The 14,652-nt window shown below is 40.7% G+C and overlaps 1 protein-coding gene across 1 annotated transcript; it reads right to left on the bottom strand.

Annotated features, from left to right (window-relative positions):
* Positions 1 to 1,483: 1,483 nt before the first annotated feature.
* LOC138907336 (uncharacterized) lies at positions 1,484 to 3,040 on the bottom strand. Its single transcript, XM_070197933.1, has 3 exons — positions 2,899 to 3,040; positions 1,898 to 2,097; positions 1,484 to 1,789 (listed from the first exon to the last, which is right to left on the bottom strand). Exons 1-3 carry the CDS (start codon positions 3,038 to 3,040, stop codon positions 1,484 to 1,486), a joined length of 648 nt encoding a protein of 215 aa, XP_070054034.1.
* Between the last annotated feature and the right edge of the window lie 11,612 nt (positions 3,041 to 14,652).

Below are 14,652 nucleotides of genomic sequence, written 5' to 3'. Positions count from 1 at the left end.
ATTGCTATCGAGCAAAAGACTATATAATCGTCCCGTAGTGTCTTATTGCTTTCGTGACTTATCATTTAAAGGTCTTATTTGTGTTGATGGTGTTTTCTCCGTAGTATGCTTTCCGTTGCTGCCTAGTTAAAAACCTTGCCAGAAAAACCCAATTAGGACAACATCTGGATGAAGAGAAAAAGAGTGCAGTACATACTTTCAGTATAGGCGGTGCTCATAAGCAATAGTATATTTTGAGGTGTGCCACATTCCAGTTGCTTGGCAATTTTACTCCGTCTTGATTTTCCAATTCGTATGATCCTTTCCCGATGACAGCTGAAACCTGGTAGGGGCCTTTCCCCCTCGGACCTAGATTTCCTGCATTGAGCTCCTTGGTGTTTTGAGTTAATTTCCTTAAAACCAAATCTCGTACCTTGAAATATCAAAGATTGGACCTTCGATTGTAGTATCTCTCCATTCTTTGTTTGTGGTCCACCATTCTTATATGCGCTAAGTCCCTACGTTCGTCGAGCAGGTCCATCTGATCAACATTGCTTCGTTGTTTGCTTCTTCGTCTGCCTGCAAGTATCTCATGGTAGGTTCTCCTACTTCTACCGGAATCATGGCATCTGCTCCGTTTACGAAAGAGAAAGGTGTCTCCCCCATGCTTGATTCGGCCATTGTTCGGTATGCCCATAGCACTCCCGGTAGCCCTTCGGGCCATTTACCTTTGGCTGCTTCCAATCTCTTTTTGAGATTCTCAATAATCATTTTGTTTGTCGATTCAGTTTGGCCATTTGTGAGCGGATGGTATGGGGACGATGTGATTCTTTTGATTTTCAATTCTTTAAAGAATTTTGCAATCCTCGCGCCTAGCTATAAATTGTAGTCCGTTGTCGCAGACTATCTCTTTTGGTATTCCGAACCTGCAAATTATATTATCCCATAGGAAATCGACCACTTTGCACTCGTTGATTTCTTGGTAAGGACCTGCTTCAACCCACTAAGAAAAGTAGTCAGTTAAAATTAAAAGAAATCTTACCTTACCGGGAGCCGGTTGCAGCGGACCGACTATGTCCATCCCCCATTTCATGTCTGGACAAGGCGACAAAACCGAGTGTAATAGCTCTGCCGATTGATGCACCAACGGTGTGTGGCGTTAACACTTATCGCATTTCTAAACATAAGCCTTAGCATCTTGTTCCATCTGGAGCCAGTAACACCCTGTCCTAATTAGCTTTAATACCAAGGAGTCCGCACCCAAGTGATTTCCACAAATTCTTTTGTAAACTTCTCTCATGACGTAATTAGCTTCGGAGGCTCCTAGACATCGGGCCAACGGGCCTTGAAAAGATTTTCTATACAATTGACCTCCCCCTGAGCAGTATCAGGCTGCTCTAGTGCGCAGCGCCCGGAATGCCTTGGGATCTTCGGGCAGTTTTACATGCTCGAGATAGTCAATGATCTCATTCCTCCAGTCCCAGACCAGATTGGTCGCGTTTACTTAATAATAACTGTCCACATCCAATACCGAATGCATAAGCTGCACGACCTTACCAGAGTCTGATCTCTTCATTTCCGTGGATGTGCCCAGATTGGCTAGTGCATCTGCTTCCATGTTTTCTTCCCTCAGGATGTGGGTAATTGACCATTCCCTGAACCGTGCAAGCAGAGCCTGGACTTCCACTACATATTGTTGCATGTGTTCCTCTTTGGCGTCGAAGATCCCGTAGACCTGATTTACTACCAGTTGAAAATCACATTTGATTTCTATGACCTCGGAGTTCAGTCCCACGGGCCAGCTCGAATCCTGCAATCAAAGCCTCATACTCAGCTTCATTCAAGGGATTCTTATAGCCTGCCTTAGGGTTTCTCCTGAAGGTGTGATTAGTACTACACCGAGCCTGAACCCTTTCACATTGGAAGCTCCATACGTGAACAAGGTCCAGACTCCTGATGTCGATTCTGACACCATCACTGCTTCTTTGGTGGCCAAAGGCAGCAATCCTGGACTGAAATCAGCCACAAAGTCGGCCAAAACTTGTGACTTAATCGTAGTTCTAGGTTTATACTCTACGTCAAATTCACTCATTTCGACAGCCCATTTGGCCAGTCTACCTAAAAGTTCAGGTTTGTGAAGGATATTCTACAGGGTAAAGGTTGTCACCATGGCTATCAGATGACAATGAAAATAAGGCCTAAGCTTCCGAGCGGCGACTACGAGAGCTAAGGCCTAGTTTTCCAGATGTGGGTAGCGAGTTTCCGCTCCCGTCAAAATTTTACAAACATAATAGATAGGAGATTGTGTACCTTCATCTTCATAGGCTAAAACAGCACTTACCTCCAAATCGGTTCTTGACCCAATCTTTATACTCAATCTCGGCTTCAACAATGATCCAAAGAGAGAGAAATTTGACTTTTTTCGATTTCATTTGGATCTTGGCTTAGGCCTAGTGTTCCAATTCTTCAACACATTCTGCTTCTTGATTCATTATTTCGAGGTCTGACGGCATTTTAAGATCTGGGCATGAAGTCCGCAAGCATGTCATGTTATTAAAATCTGCATTAACAGAGCTGAAAAAATAATAAGAAAGGTGACAAGATTAAGAAGAGAGACATTACCTGCTCGCCTTCCTCCGATTTTGATAATAATAGAGGGCTCGATAAATACCTTTTCAAATCTTTCAGAGCTTGCTGGCACTCTAGAATCCATTCGAAGTTGTTCTTCTTTTTCATAAATGAAAGTGATGACATTTTTCTGAAGACTAGAAAATGAATCTACTTAAAGCGGTCAGTCTTCCTTTCAACCTTTGAACCCCTTTCACATTTGATAGCTGGTCGGGGATGTCCTCGATGGCCTTAGTTTTATCTCCATTGACTTCATCCTCTTTTGCGACACCAGGAACCCTAAGAATTTACCGTAGATGACTCTGAATGCAAACTTTTCTGGGTTATGCTTCATGTTGTGCTTCCTTAGGACGTCAAAGGTTTCTTGCAGGTGTTTTAGACGATTCCCTGGATTCAAAGACTTAACCAGCACATTATCTTTGTAAACTTCCATGGTTTTCCCTATTTGTTTTTCAAACATTTTATTCACAAGCCTTTGATAAGTGGCTCCGGCGTTCTTAAGCCTCTGAGCACTTAATTTTTGACTATATTTAAATTTTTATCACCTTCTACTATGTAAATATTTTCAGAAATTTAATAAATATTTATTTTAGCTTTGTTATATATTTTTTTATATAGGGTAAAAATTATTAATAATTTAAAAGGGAAATTATTACTATTAGTATTATTTTTATTTTTATTTTTAAATAAACTGAATTAAAAAAACAAAAATAAATAAAAATTATTTTTTTTAAAACAAATTTCGGATGGGAATTAAAAAATAGGAAAAGTAGAAATATAAAATTAAAAAGTAAAAGTAAAAGTAGGTGAAAATTATTTAATAAAAAAGTAAAAGAAAGTGGAAAATTAAAAAAAAAATAAAAGTAAAAGAATGTGAAAATTTAAAAAATGAAAAGTAAAATAAAGTTGAAATTAAAAAATAAAAGTAAGGGTAGCTGAAAATTTAAAAAAAATATGTAAAATTAAATGAAAATTAAAAAAAAAAGAAAGAAAAGTAAAATAAGTGGGAAATAAAAAAAGAAAAGTATAAAAGTGGGAATTTAAATATAATAAAAGTAAAAAAAAAGTAAGAAATTAAAAAATAAAAGTAAAGGAAAGTGGAGAATTACTTTTTATTTTTTTTAAAAAAATGAGAAGTGGGAATTCTTTTTAATTAAAAAAATAATAAAATAATAAAAATAAAAATAAAAATAAAACAAATCTAAAAAAAATTCGAAATTTTATCTATAAATATAAGAGTAATGTGAGGAGAAAAGAGAGGGAGAGAGAAAAAAATAGAGAGGAAGGAATTGAGAGGAATTTATTTTCTTCTTCTAGGATAAGGAAATTTTTACTCGTATCATTCTTTCTTCGTCTTTCTTTCGAAAAATTCAGCAAAATCACCCCCTCCCCCCCCAAAAACAATAGCTTTAAAGCCAGCAAAAACAAGCCACTAAATTACCGGTTTTGCAAGGTCGATCGGGGTTGCAAGTCGCGATTTTTTGTTCAAGGTTTCGTGGCCGGTGAAAGCTCCAGTCAACACTCGTCGAATTGTTTAGCGCTCTTGTAATTTCAACTCTGTTAATTTATATCAAAGGTTCGTTATTTCCCTTTCTTCACTGATTATAATTGTCCATTTACCTTTTTGTCAATTGATGTGATTATTGGGTAGCATGAAGTAGTAGTTCACTCTATTGATATTTGGATCATTTGAATCTGATTGTTTCCTTGTTCATATGTTTATTGGACCATGATGTTAATTTTAGAGTTACAAAGTTTTGTTTTGAGTTGATTTAACCGGATAAAGTGTATTGAATCACTATAATTTGGCTTGTTTACTAATTTTGTTCATGAGATTGTGGTGTCATTAGTTTTGTTTAAGAAATGTACAGAATATGTGATAATGGGCTGGATAATTTGCTTGGGCCACGATTTGTTTCTAAGAAAATTGATTTTTGGGCTGTTGGAGAAGAAAAGATTTTGGGCCAAAAGATTTAGTCACATCAGGTCCAAAATAATAAATAACATAGCTGGCCCATCTTTCTCTAAACTAGCCCACTTTTCTATAAATAATAAATTCAATTCTTCCATAAATAATTACATATCTCATGACCTTACAATAATCTCAAAATTAGTAATTGAATAATATTCGAACTTCGTAGCTTGCTTTAGGCGCGATTAATAATAAATCATCGTGATTGTGGGTACGGTTCCCGTGGCATGGTCACGATACGTAATTCCCAATTTGAGTGTGCGTTTCACGTTACTCGACCACAACTTCAAACGATAATAAATAAAATTAAATACATTGTAGATTGCGGGTGCATTTCACGTGACGCGATTTGCGATGTGTATAAACAACGAGTGTATGACAACGTAACTCGTCTCATATTAATTCCATAAAAGTTTAAAATGCAGTAATGTAATAAAAGCAGTAAAAGGAATAAAAATGCACATATAGGTTTAAAACATGTATTAAATCAGATAAATAGGCCAATTATTAATAGTTAAGCAACCGTGCTAAAACCACGGAACTCGGGAATGCCTCACACCTTCTCTCGGGTTAACAGAATTCCTTACCCGGTCTTCTGTGTTCGCAGACCATAAATAAGAGTCAATTTTCCTAGATTTGGAAGTCTAAAATAAATCGGTGACTTGGGACGCCATAAATTATTCCAAGTGGCGACTCTGAATAAATAAATAATCCCATTTCGAATAATGTCACTTAAATTGGAAAAACTCCCTATCCCCTATCCCCTTGGAAAAAAGGAGGTGTGACAGCTCTGGCGACTCTGCTGGGAACAAGAACCCAGAATCTCTGGTTCAGGGTTCAGAATTCGAGCTTAGAATAGCTGTTATACTTGGCTTTTGTTTATTATCTGATTTTTATGTGTTTGAACCTAATGTGCTAAATGCCGCTTTTTACCGCTTTAATATTGCTTGAACTGTATATAAACTGTTACGAAACCCTCTTCTCTTTGAGTCTTCTAAATCTTCCAGGAAGCGTGCGCTTCGCGTGGCTTCTTTTCTGTTAGAGTCATACCCCTAATTTTTAGAACGAGGATCGGATAAGTTGCAAATCCGATGAAGCTTCTGTATTTCCGGTACGCTGCCCCCCTCGGCTCGAGTTGTCTGCTCGGGTAAGCCAGGTCTAGAACAACACACCCAGGATCTAAACCTAGAATAACATAGCCTCACGCCGGATCCCTAGTAGGAACGTTTATTTGCATCACGTGTATTTGACTTTGAAGGGACTCAACACAGGGGTTGGGTCCGTCTAGGACAGGTGTACCCAATATAAAGAACCATCCTGATGCATTTTATGTGTTACTTGTACATATATTTGTTTCGGCTTGCATGTTGACCGGCCTCTAGAATAGGGAAAGGGAACCAAGAAAAAACAAAGAGTAAGGTAGGAGAGAAAAAAATTTACCCGGTTTTGAAAATTCAGGTATTTGAAAAGTACTGAAACTCTGCCAAAATTTTGAAAAAAAAAAGTCATTTTCAAAATAAGTCGTGTTTTCCTATTGCGCCAAAACCTACCAAACTACACGGGTCTGATTCTCACCGGATGTGAGATACGTAAGCAACCCCTATCAGGTCCGGCCACATTTTTTCAAAACTAACCAAAATAAGAACCTTTTGAAACATGATCATCACTCGGGGCCGTTCTTGTCAAAATAGCCTTAAAACATTCTCCTGGAGCGTCGGAAGGCTGTTTTTCAAGAATAGCCACAATGTAAACCCAAGTCAGTCTTTTCTCCTATAACCAACCTCAGTTGGCAGAAACAACCCTAAAAGCTTTCCTCAAGTGCTGAAGGGTCGTATTTGCAAAAAAAAAAAAAAAACTATTTTGCTACGAAATTTACTAATTTGGATTTTTAAAATTAACCACTTTGTATTTTTGGAAAATGTGTCAGTTTTGATCTTTATCCTCAATTTGTGTGCAGAATGAGCACCGTTGAGAATGTACCTTTTTCCGGTCGTAGATGAGATTCCACTGGGACTCCACATGTGATGGAATGACCTGGGGGAGGTCAGCAAGCGTTATGTGACAAAGGCTTTAGGTAGGCTTACCGGGCTTCTGAAAATTAAACCAAGGGTTGATATAATTGAAGCTTTGATACCGTTTTGGGACCCGACGCAACGCACAATGTTTTTCACTTCTCTGATTTTGAGATGACCCCTTTGCTAGAGGACATGGCAGGTTATGTTGGTCTTGACGGGAATCTCAGGCACCGATATCCAGTAGCACCAAGACCTGTCACCCCTCATAAGTTTTTGGACCTTCTGAGCATTAGCCGGCAGGTCAAAGATGGAAATTTGGCCAAAGGATTTTGCACATTCCACTTCTTATATAGCCGGTATGGGGATCCCCGAGGATTTGAGGCTCCGGACACTAGTTTGAGTCATCAGGGAAGTAAAAACAAATGGGAAGCACGCAGAGGTTTAGCCTTCGTAGTTGCATTTTTAGGCACTCTGATATGCCCAAGGAGTGACGGATATATAGAGTTGGGACTTGCAGGAATGGCCGACTTTATGGTCAAAAAGGCTAACGGCACTCTTATAGCGATGATTCTGGTAGAAATCTATCAAGCTCTGACCGCATGTCGAGCTGGGACAAAGTTCTTTGAGGGTTGCAACGTGCTTTTGCAAATGTGGCTGATGGAACATCTTTGCCATCGCCCGAGGTACATAAACTACAGTTTGACCGGACTCGATTGCATTGAAGAATACGGAAACCGGGTAAACGATCATGAGTTACCGGAGGGTACTGAGGCTTGGTTCGCGTATTTGGGTTTTTTGACCGCAAACCGAATTGAGTGGACTTTCAGTTGGCTCACGGTCAATGAGGTTATTTACATGTCTGCCGGAGTGTGCTTTCTTTTATTGATGGGACTTCGGAGTATTTAGCAATATGCTCAACATCGGGTCCTACGCCAATTGGGAAGATACCAAACAGTCCCTTATGATGAAGATTTGAGTCTGTAGGTTATTGAACTATGCCCAAAAGTCGCATTCCCAGAAGAAAAGGTTCGCTAGATTTGGTACCAATGTAGGTTTCTGGAGCCACAGACTCAAGTACGGGATTGTTCCTCGGATGAAGTAGAATCTAACTACACAGCCTTGTATGGTAAGAGAGTTCGAGTCGATCAAGAGACAGAACAGCCCGCCAAAAGACCCTATGTCCAACAATTCACCGATGGAGCACGAGAACAGTGGGTTTGGTTAGCTAAAGAGAAGGAATACCGGACCACCATAAGCAAGCTAGAGGATCAAAATAAAAACCTCAAATTTAACAGTAGTTTTCAGGCTGCAAGGGATGGAGAAAAGAAAAGGTTGGCCCGAGAAAATGAAGCCCTTCGAGCTCAGATTCAGAAAATGAAAATAGTTGCTGAAAACCCGGTAAGAAGCGAAAAAGATGAAAGACTCATAAGCAATATGAGGCGGAAAGTTCATGATTATGGGTTTGATTTGACAAAGGCCGAGGATGAATTGCAAAAACTCGAGCAAAATTGGCGAATAATGCAGAAGAACGGGCAAGGTGTGTTCCACATTTAAAGCAAAAGTATGATAGAGGGGTTGCAATCTTAAGGGAAAAGCTGACTAATCTCTAAAATAAAATGGTCCAACAGACAAAGGATTTCAAAGCTGAAAGAGAGCATTGCTATACATTGATTTCCCGATTGGAAGAAGACATACAGCAATTGCAAGACCAAAACCATACAGCCACGCAGGTGTTGGAGACCCGGTCTCAGCAAATTGGATGCTTGCTCCAAGAAAAGGGCGTCATTAGAATGAGGATTAAATAAATTGCTGATTACGTCGCAATGAAATGCCATGAATGCGAAGATATGACCAGGTCCTTGTTCTTTGCTTCTGTGATGACTTTTGTCCGTCAGGTGATGGATGATTTAGAGTACCTTCAAGAAGAGATTGCACGCAGGCCCACGTCGAGACCGACTAATGTACCACGGGGCCCTAGAGTAGTATTGGAGGCTCTTATGTATTCCTGAATTTTATTTATTTATTATTTTTTGGCTGTGAGTCTGTATTTTACCTTTTCGAGTCTGTTTTTTCTGTTTTGAGTATGTATGTTTAATCGTCAGTATTTCCAAAGTCTTTGTAATAGAAAAACCCAAAAAGATTTTATTTAATGAAATATTGAAAAAAAACAAAAACCAAAATTTTCTTTTCTTTTATTCTGCATTTATTTCCTGAACTACGTAATGATCTGATTCATGCAACGTCATGATACGTAGGCAATCCCCATCAGATTCGATCGTAGCTATAGACAATCTGAGTGAAAAATAAAGAAAAAGAGATAAAAAGAAGGAAAATTAAGTGAACAAGAAAGAAAAAAGAGTGAAAAATAAAAGAGCGAAAACAGTAATAAAGGAAGGAAAAAGAAATCAGGATTCGAAATTTGAGAAAAGAGATAGTAAAGCCGGGATGAAACATACAGCCGTTGCAAAGACATTTAGAAACATTTAACTGTTTAAGTGCATTGCATTCCCAATATACGATTCCTTATCTGTTAAATATATCAAACTGACCAGGTTGTTGTGTGTGCAAATATCAAAGGTCCTGTTTAGGTGGTTGGTTTTGTGGTAATCTGGCTTCCCATCCTTACTTCATGAGATCTAAAGGTAGTGTTCCTATGGCCTCCGAAATTCATCTACCAATTATTGAGCCTGAGGATAGTCCGATATCGGCTATTCCACAGTCAGAGTACGCAACCGCTGAAGAAAATAGGAGGCTGCACGTCCGCATATTAGAAATGTGGGATGCTTGGTCTAATGGAAAAGAACCGCCCATATAATCCCCGGATTTCCTGAACTGCTTCCCAGGACGAGTGGAACCTCCAATGTCCCCATCCCCGTAACTAACTCATTCATCCCGTTTGGGTACCCCACTATATCGACCAATTTTACCGGTATGCCTTCTGAGGTTCGCCCCCAGGCACCGTTTTCAGGGGTACCTTCTACATTATTCACCGCACCACCAGTCTCTACTACGGCACAGCCAACAGTTCCCAGGCCATGCTTCGAGCCTTCAGCTTTCACTTTTCAAGTCTCGCAATTTCAGCTAGACAATGCTCATGTTACCCCAAACTCTTACCCTTAGCACCCGCAGTTTGAGTCTCCTATGGAACAGGAAAGAGCTATGAGAAACCCCGAGCAAGAAGTGATGGTTCGGAAGATAAAAAACCTCGAACAAAGTCTGAAGAACATGCAAGGCCTGAGTGGCCAAAAGAGTGTCTCCTACTCCGATTTGTGCATGTTTCCTCATGTCATTTGCCTGTTGGCTTTAAAACACTAAAATTTGAAAAGTACGACGGGCAGGAGACCCGATCGCTCATTTGAAAAGATATTGCAATCAGTTGAGAGGTGCAGGTGGAAAAGAAGAACTTTTGATGACCTATTTCTGGGAGAGCTTGACGGGAATTGCGTCAGAATGGTACATAGAACAGGACATCTCCCATTGGCATATATGAGATGACTTGGCCCGAGATTTCGTCAGGCAATTTCAATACAATATTGATATAGCTCCAGATAGGAATTCTCTGACCAGTTTCAAGAAGAAAACCGCGGAAAGCTTCCGTGAATATGCTATCAAGTGGCGTGGGTAAGCAGCCAGAGTGAAACTGCCTATGGATGAGACAGAAATGGTCAATGTTTTCTTGCAGGCCTAAGAGGCCGATTACTTTCAGAACATGATGTCTGTCATGGGCAAACCTTTTGCAGAGGCCATGAAAATCGGAGAAATGGTGGAAAATGGCCTGAAAACTGGCCGAATCATAAGTCAATCTGCTTTGAGAGCCACCTCCCAAGCCATCCAGAACGGCTCGGGAGGTTTAGCAAATCGAAAGAAGAGGGAAGAAGGAGCCATGATGGCTTCAGGTTTGAGAGGCCCCCGTCGATCCTGCGATCATTCTTAACTGCCTTCCAGAACACCACAACACTACTACCCCCATCAAGATGCAGTATATGACGTGGCACCGCTTCCCTATGCGGTGATGAATGCCCAACCTTATACACGGCCACAACAACACTACAACCAAAACCGAGCTCCACCTCCCAAAAATAACCATCCTTACCAAGCTCCATATAACCCCCATCCCCCACAAAACAATTACCAACATAATACACGCTCCCGTGAGCATCCTAGGAGAAACGACTTAACCCCTATTGGTGAGTCCTACTCTAGCCTATTTCCAAAATTAGTCCAGATGGGTCTATTGCAACTTGTGCCTCCAAACCGGCAAAATCAGGAATCTCCATCATACCGGTCCGGTACCAGGTTTGCCTAGCATTTGGGGGAAGAGGGTCATGATATGGAGGATTGTTGGACTCTCAAGAGGGTCGTTGAGAATTTGATAGAACAAAAACGAGTGGTGCTGAAGGACGAGGAAGTCCCCAATGTGACTAACAATCCATTACCGGCTCACAATAACGGGCCGGTCATTGGAATGATTTGTGATGATAAAGAGTTTTATCCAGCTTTGAAAGCTATCATCGCCATTGACGATTCATAGGGAAGACCTAAAGCAGCGGCGAAACAAGCCAGAAATGAGAAACAAATCACTCTAACTCCTCAAGTTGCAGAAAAAGTTGTGGAAACAAATACAGGGGAAACACCTGCTAAGGATGCAATTCTCTATGTTCCTAGGGCCCCAAGGAAAGAACAACTCATGTTAAACACTCCCAAAAGATTTGAGCAGAGGAAAGCCACGCTAAATGTGCCAAAGTTGTATGTGCCAAAAGGGACTTATGTGGCGCGGGGGCCGATAATTTCACTAGGGTTGACTGAGCCCGTGGTTATTAGTCGTGCACCACAGAGCCCTATGAGAGACCCCACTACAGTCCCCTGGAATTATAGCAAAACAATGGTTACTTATAAGGGGAAAGAGAATATGGGAGAGGTGAACGAAATGAACCAACCTAGGAAGTACCACAACCCAGAAGAGCAAAAGATGTTAAAACTGAGCAAGGATAAACGGTTTCTGCCTAAGAAGCCTGTGAGCGCTGAGGAAGCAGAAGAGTTTTTTCGAAAAATGAAAACTTCGGAATATGCAATAATTGACCAGCTCAGGAAGACTCCTTCCCAGGTTTTATTTTTATCTCTCTTTTTTTTTAGCTCAAATGAACATCAGAAGGTAATCCTGAAGACGTTGAACGAGGCATATGTCCCGGTTGAAACTTCAGTTGAACAACTGGAGAGAATGGCTGAACGATTCTTCGAAGTTAATAGGATTTCCTTCAGTCGTGATGATTTGCCCCAAGAGGGAGCCGCCCACAACAAAGCCCTTCACTTGACTGTCAAATACGAAGGTTATTATATGAACAGAGTCATGCTAGATGACGGGTCTGGGGTCGACATTTGCCCTCTCTCAACGCTCCAGAGGATGAAAATTGGAACAGAAAGAATTCGGCCAAACAATGTCTCTCTGCGCGCTTTTGATGGTTTCAAGCGAGACACAATAGGGGAATTTGATTTGATTTTGACCATTGGCCCTGTGGATTTCGAAGTAACTTTCCAGGTTCTGGACTTGGATACTTCATATAATTTTCTCCTAGGAAGACCATGGATTCACGCTGCAGGAGTTGTGCCCTCCACTCTTCATCAAATGGTCAAATTTTGAACATGAAAACCAAGAAATTGTTGTCCACGGGGAGGATGAACAATCCATTTACAGGGACCCTCCAGTCCCATGTCTCGAAGCTAGAGAAGGAAGTGAGCGCATTGTCTACCAAGCCTTCGAAATTGTGATCGCCGACCAATGCGAAGAAGGGGCCCCGTTCCCTCAACCTTGCTTATCTAATGCCTCGGTCATGGTCGCCACTGAAATGATTAAACATGGGTACAAGCCCGGAAAGGGGCTCGGGGTATCTCTACAAGGCATCATAGAGCCCGTTACTTCAACCGCCAATGATAAGTTCTTCGGCGTAGGTTTACGAGCTACAGAGGTCGATAGAAAATGGGCTGATGAGCGTAAGAAAAATGGGTAGGTCCTGTCTCAGCCCATTCCGCATCTCGCCAAGTCATTTATTGATCCCAAATATGTAGAAGAAGAAGAAGAAAAAGAGGCCTTCACGATCGAAGAGATTGAGGATATTTGTGAAGCCATGAAATAAATGTTGTATGAGTCCCACATGGTCCAGTCGGGGGAAGGAACGAGCACTGCTGAGGTGTTATACATGAGACCAAATGCCAAGCTTCAAAATTGGAAAGCTACCCCATTCCCTGTCAGGCGGGAATCCCGGTAGTCCAGTCTTGCCATTTTTTCTACATTACGAGTTATTTCAGGGTGTAACTCGAATATTTTTATTTTATTGTCTTTTGATTTTGATGTAAACCCTCTTATCTTCAATTCAATTCAATGAAATCAATATTTCATCATCAATGGATTTTTCCTTTTTCTTTATTCTAATTTTGCTATTTTTCTTATCTTTTCCTTTTCAGTTCTAATAATGCGAACTTAAATAACATGACATGCTTGCGAACTTCATGCCCAGATTCTGAAATGCTGTCTAACTGTAAAACAATGAATCAAGATCCAGAATATGATGAAGATGAGGCTTTTAGGGAAATAAATCGAGAATTAGAACAATTTGAGAATAAGCCTAAGCCAAACTTAAATGAAACCGAGCCAGTTAATTTGGGCAGTCCAGAAGAGGTCCGAGAAACCATGATAAGCATTCACGCCGATGAAAGAACTAGGGATGCATTGATCCAACTTTTGTTTGAATTCAATGATGTGTTTGCATGGTCCTATGATGATATGCCAGGTTTAAGCGTTGATTTGGTAGTACATAAATTGACAACTTATCTCGGTTACCCACCCGTACAACAAAAGCAAAGAAATGTTTAACCGAAAATCAGTGATAAGATCAAAGAAGAAGTCACCAAACAATTAAAAACTAGTGTGATTCGGGTGGTCCGATACACCACGTGGTTGGCTAATGTGGTCCCAGTGTCGAAGAAATATGGAAAAACCCGAGTGTGTGTTGATTATCGGGATTTGAACAAAGCAAGTCCCAAAACAACTTTCCACTTCCAAACATTTATATTCTTGTTGACAACTGTGCCAAACATGAGATACAGTCTTTCGTGGATTATTATGCTGGGTACCACCAGGTTCTGATGGATGAGGACAACGTAGAAAAGATGGCTTTCACCATGCCGTGGGGCACTTATTATTACAGAGTCATGCCATTCCGTCTGAAAAATGCCGGGGCAACTTACATGAGAGCCATGACTGCTATCTTCCATGACATGATGCACCGGTAAATCGAGGTGTATGTGGATGATGTGATCATTAAATCCAGAACACAAGAAGGCCATGTGCGAGATCTGAGAAAGTTCTTTGAGCGTCTGCGCAGGTATGACTTGAAATTGAATCCAGCCAAATGTGCATTCGGAGTTCCATCTGGGAAACTTCTGGGGTTTATAGTCAGTCGGAGGGGTATTGAATTAGATCCGACAAAGATAAAGTCTATTCGGGATTTGCCACCTCCGAAAACCAAGAAAGAGGTCATGAGTCTGCTAGGGAAATTGAATTACATCAGCAGGTTCATTGCTCAGCTTACTACCACGTGTGAGCCCATATTGCTGAAGAAAGATGCAGCGATCAAATGGACAGATGAATGTCAAGAGGCTTTTGATAAGATCAAAGAATATCTATCAAATCCCCCAGTGTTGGTTCCACCCGAGCAAGGAAGACCTTTGTTCTTGTATCTGATAGTCTTAGAAAACTCCTTTGGTTGTGTCCTGGGGCAACATGATGTGACCGATAAGAGAGAGAAGGTCATATACTACTTGAGCAAGAAGTTTACCATTTATGAAGCCAAGTATACTTTGTTGGAAAGAACTTGTTGCGCCATAACTTGGGTTGCCCAAAAGCTCAGACATTATCTTTTGGCCTACACCACATATCTCATAACTAGAATGGATCCTCTGAAGTACATATTCCAGAAACCAATGCCCACGGGAAGGTTAGCAAAATGGCAAATCCTGCTCACTGAGTTCGACATTGTCTATGTCACCCGTACAATGATGAAA

The sequence above is a fragment of the Nicotiana tomentosiformis genome, chromosome 3, assembly GCF_000390325.3.
Source record: "Nicotiana tomentosiformis chromosome 3, ASM39032v3, whole genome shotgun sequence".
NCBI classification, from domain to species: Eukaryota; Viridiplantae; Streptophyta; class Magnoliopsida; order Solanales; family Solanaceae; genus Nicotiana; species Nicotiana tomentosiformis.
The sequence above is the reverse complement of the archived record's forward strand: the minus strand, read 5'-3'. Positions and strand labels throughout refer to the sequence as shown.

Excerpts from the sequence above, each read along its gene's own strand:
- LOC138907336 (XM_070197933.1), bottom strand. The coding sequence starts at position 3,040 with ATGGAAGTTTACAAAGATAATGTGCTGGTTAAGTCTTTGAATCCAGGG. Across the intron at positions 2,098-2,898 it reads TGCATTCAGAGTCATCTACG|GTAGACTGGCCAAATGGGCT; the intron begins GTAAATTCTTAG and ends CTGAACTTTTAG. Across the intron at positions 1,790-1,897 it reads TCACGTATGGAGCTTCCAAT|GATTCGAGCTGGCCCGTGGG; the intron begins GTGAAAGGGTTC and ends CTTTGATTGCAG.